Source organism: Mercenaria mercenaria, chromosome 12 (genome assembly GCF_021730395.1).
Source record: "Mercenaria mercenaria strain notata chromosome 12, MADL_Memer_1, whole genome shotgun sequence".
Taxonomy (NCBI): Eukaryota; Metazoa; Mollusca; class Bivalvia; order Venerida; family Veneridae; genus Mercenaria; species Mercenaria mercenaria.
Window position 1 is genome coordinate 37,127,203 of NC_069372.1, and position 3,940 is coordinate 37,131,142.

General features: G+C 35.6%; 1 protein-coding gene across 1 annotated transcript; it reads left to right on the forward strand.

The window, feature by feature from the left end:
* The first annotated feature begins 1,194 nt into the window (after positions 1-1,194).
* On the forward strand, positions 1,195-3,498 carry LOC123546066 (rootletin-like). Its single transcript, XM_045332254.2, has one exon. The coding sequence runs from the start codon at positions 1,195-1,197 to the stop codon at positions 3,496-3,498; it is 2,304 nt and encodes a 767-aa protein (XP_045188189.2).
* Positions 3,499-3,940: the final 442 nt, after the last annotated feature.

Consider the following 3,940-nt stretch of genomic DNA (forward strand, 5'->3'; position numbering starts at 1 on the left):
TTAGTGATAGCGGCGGAAAAATCCCACCCCTCACACTAAACATTAAATAAACTAAACAGCCTCGCATATGTACGCGTATCTTTCATCTAGAAATTTTTGAATACAATAAATTTAAAAATCTTCTAGACGAATTATCGGTCGGATATTGTTTGGTGATCATTCTGACACCGCGCAAGTCGTACCGTTCCTTAAGCCCTCGTTGATTGTCATATTTTATCGAAAAAAAAAAAAAATAAATAAAAAAATCTGTGGTGAAATTGCCTGAATTTTTGTACAAGGTGTATATTATCGATTTTTAGGTATATAGCGCATGTGTGCCTCTATAGCTCAGTAGGTTACGCGCTGCGCTTACAACCACTGAAATAGACGATATTTTATAGGTGTGTGAGATCGAAACCAACTTGGAGCTGAAATTTTTTTTACGGAATTTTTTTTCATATAATCAATCATTCTTATTCATGTGTTAGTAAAAACAGATTTTTTTCAGATAAAGATATACTACTACCTTACTGAAAGTTACTGAAGGGTATTATATTTACTTGATACCTTGATTATCAATCTTGGCAAATACTTTTGGTGTAAATCCAGGGTCGGATTTATTTTGTTGCAGGGGCGGAGTATAGCAGTAATTACAATTTCTTGCTCTTGCTGGTTGACAGTGTATGATTAATGATATGTTTAATTAAGTCTACTGTGTAAAATACTATGGTGTGTGTGTTGTGACATAAAAGTTATGCATTAGACTTGTGCTTCTAGCGTTATGTGTGTTATGTTATAGAAGCAATATATGTGTCATATGAAATCTATGGTGTATGTTACGGGACATTTGTGAATATATTCACTTGTAAGATTTTATATTGTATAATTGAATCGGTGTGTATCCTATTGTATACTTTTGTGTTAAACTGTGTTGTTAATAAAAGTATGGTGTGCAAGTGGTACCAGAACTCGGGTGTTTAGTGTTTGAAATTTAGAATATAACGTACCATAATTGTGATTGTGGGACACGAAGATAGTTGTGTAGTGTATTATACATTCCGTCAAAATAGTAATCTGTCGTGGCAATTATATATACATGTAATATGGTGAATAGTAAGGACCATTGTGTATAGAAACAGATAAACACGTCCTGTTGTGAATGCATTTAGATAAATAGACTAAAGACGGTTTTGTATAAAACAAGGTGATAGAAAAATGGCATCAGGAGGATCTAGTGATAGAGAGGACAGGATAAAGAGGAGAAATATGAATAAGGAACTGGAAAAATTACAAGAACAAAGACAGATGCTTGTGGATCAGATAAGGAAAGAGAGTAAGATCGGACAAGGTGTTGATACGAAAACTGTAGAAAAGAGTGACATCGATAAGCAAAAGATGGAAATAAGTAAAACGGAACGGGATAAGAGTATAAGGTCAGAAGACCAAGGCAAAGTAGACAGAAGTAGAATAGAATTAAGAGATAAAGCTGGAAGTTTGAACACATCTCTGTCATCAACTGGGAGTAGAAAGAAACAGTCAAAGGAGAAGGAAAGAAAAGATGATGAAAGTGAAATGTTTAAGAGATTAGATAGTTCATTGAAAGTGTTGAGAAGAAAGATGAGTTATCTTGAGTCAACAAGAGTTAAAACACATGGAAGAACAGGAGATAAAAGTGATGATGATGAAAGTAAAGTTAATATGACCAGTACTGATAAAGAAAAAGAGGAAAAACAAGAAGTGATGTCTGGAAGTAAGTTGGACGATGAGATAGCAGAGTTAAGTAAAAAGAGACACGAGATAGAACAAAGTAACGTGGAAAGAGAAATGAAACTGAAAGAAGCAACATTAGAGAAACGATTAAAAGAGATTGAAGAAAGAGAAAGAAAGGATAATAAGGAATTAGAAATGATGAAGGCCATATTGCATGAAAGAGAATTGGAGATAAGTAATCGAGAAGTAATGATGAAACGGAAGGAGACGGAATGGGAGGAGAAGCTAATTGCAAGAGATCGTGATATGAAAATATATGAACAGAGACTGAAAGATATGGAAAGAACAATGATAGAAAGGTTTGATAGTTTGGAAAAAGATATTAAATTACGAGAAAGCATGACTGAGGAGAAAGAAGCAGACGTAAGACGCAGAGAAGAAAGTTTGGAAAGGAAAATACACGAAAGGAAAGAAGAAATATTTGACATTAACACAAGCTTGAAGGCAGAAGGTTTAAGTATGAAAGAAGGACAATTGAACAGTGGGACAAGAGGGGTAGATATGAAACAAAAAGAGACAAGTACTGGATTGAAAGAAATAGAATTAAAATGTAAAGATGTAGAAAGGATAGAGGAGAAAACAATGCCCAAAGACAATAATGAAAGTAGTGAACAAAAGGGAAAAGAGTTAAGTGAAAGTGAACAAGCACTTCATGACTTAGATAAGCAAATCAGAGAATTACAAGTTAAGAAAGAGTTGCTATACAGTAAATCAAAAGATGAGTTGAACACTGAAAGAAAAGAGTATAAAGAAGGAGACTCCAAAGATAAGATAAAGAGAGAGGAAACAGAAGTCGCTAAAAGTAAAGATGATACAAAATACACAAGTACGCTAGAGAGTGTGAAGGATAATTTAAATGTTAAATTAAACCTTACACAGTATTCCGGAGCAGAACTAAGGCCCAGAAATGAAGCAACGTTTGAAGAGTGGAAAATGGAAGTTGAGAGTGTACAGGCCACTTATTCGGAAATTGTTGTTATGCAAGCAATCAGAAAGTCCTTAAAGGGTCAAGCAAAACGAATTATGTTGCACCTTGGACCAAACACTACCGTGGAAGAAGTATTACTAAAAATGGAAGATGCCTTTGGAAACGTAGCTAGTAAGGACAGTATACTAAGTCGTTTCTTTATGGCAGAACAGGAAGAGAATGAGACGGTAGTGGAGTGGGGTTTACGATTGGAAGATATGTTGTTACAGGCCTCACGGAAGGCAGAGATTACAAAAGTAGAAAAGCAAGAAATGTTGAAAAAGAGATTTTGGAGAGGACTTAGGAATGAACAGTTGAGAAATGCAACAAGGGTGCATTTCGAGAGTACTACAGGGTTTGAAGAATTGAGAAACAGAGTGCGATCAGAAGAGTATGAAATTAAAGTAGAAAAAGAAAGAAGCGGGTCCAAACAGAAACAGGGTGCTATTCCAAAAGCGAGACAATACCGACAAAACATAGATAAAGATGAATGTCAGGAAAGAGATGATTCAGAAAATGTGTTGCAGAAACTGATCGAGAAGATGGAAATGCTTGACAAGAAAGTAGAAGATCTAAAGAAGGAGAATGAAACACGCAGATCCGAAGGAGATAGAGATAGGCGAAGTGATTATGCTTATAGGTATAACAGAGGACAACCAAGAGGTCAAAGACCATACAGAGGTCGATTTAATAGAGGAAGAGGTAGAGATAATGGTCAAAGAGAACAGCATAACAATGGCCAAGATCAGTCAGAAAATAAACAGCAACCTTTAAACAAGTAGAGTTCTCTATGGAGGGGCGAATAGAGAACGAACAGAAACGCCCTAATAAGAAAGATATATTTCAAAGGTTGATAGGTGTAGCAAATGAGTCAAATGTACTCATAAATGGAACTGAAACTATGGCACTGATAGATAGTGGATCCATGATCACGACTATGAGTGAGAAGTTTTATATGAAAATGGATCCGAAACCAGAATTACATTTATGTGAAGAACTTGGTGGTATGTTTGTCACTGGAGCTGGGGGCGATGTTATTCCATACAGTGGTTATATTGAGGTTGACGTCGAAGTGCCTAATGTCAGCGAAGAAGTTTATTCAGTGCCAGTGCTGGTAGTTCCAACTACCATGTACAGTCTCAATGTCCCTGTAGTGATTGGAACAAATGTCATTAGATTTCTTTCAAATATTGACAACAACAGATTAACACCTGAATGGAGAAT

Bases quoted from the DNA above. Each gene is read 5' to 3' on its own strand.
- LOC123546066 (XM_045332254.2), top strand. From the start codon at position 1,195: ATGGCATCAGGAGGATCTAGTGATAGAGAGGACAGGATAAAGAGGAGA.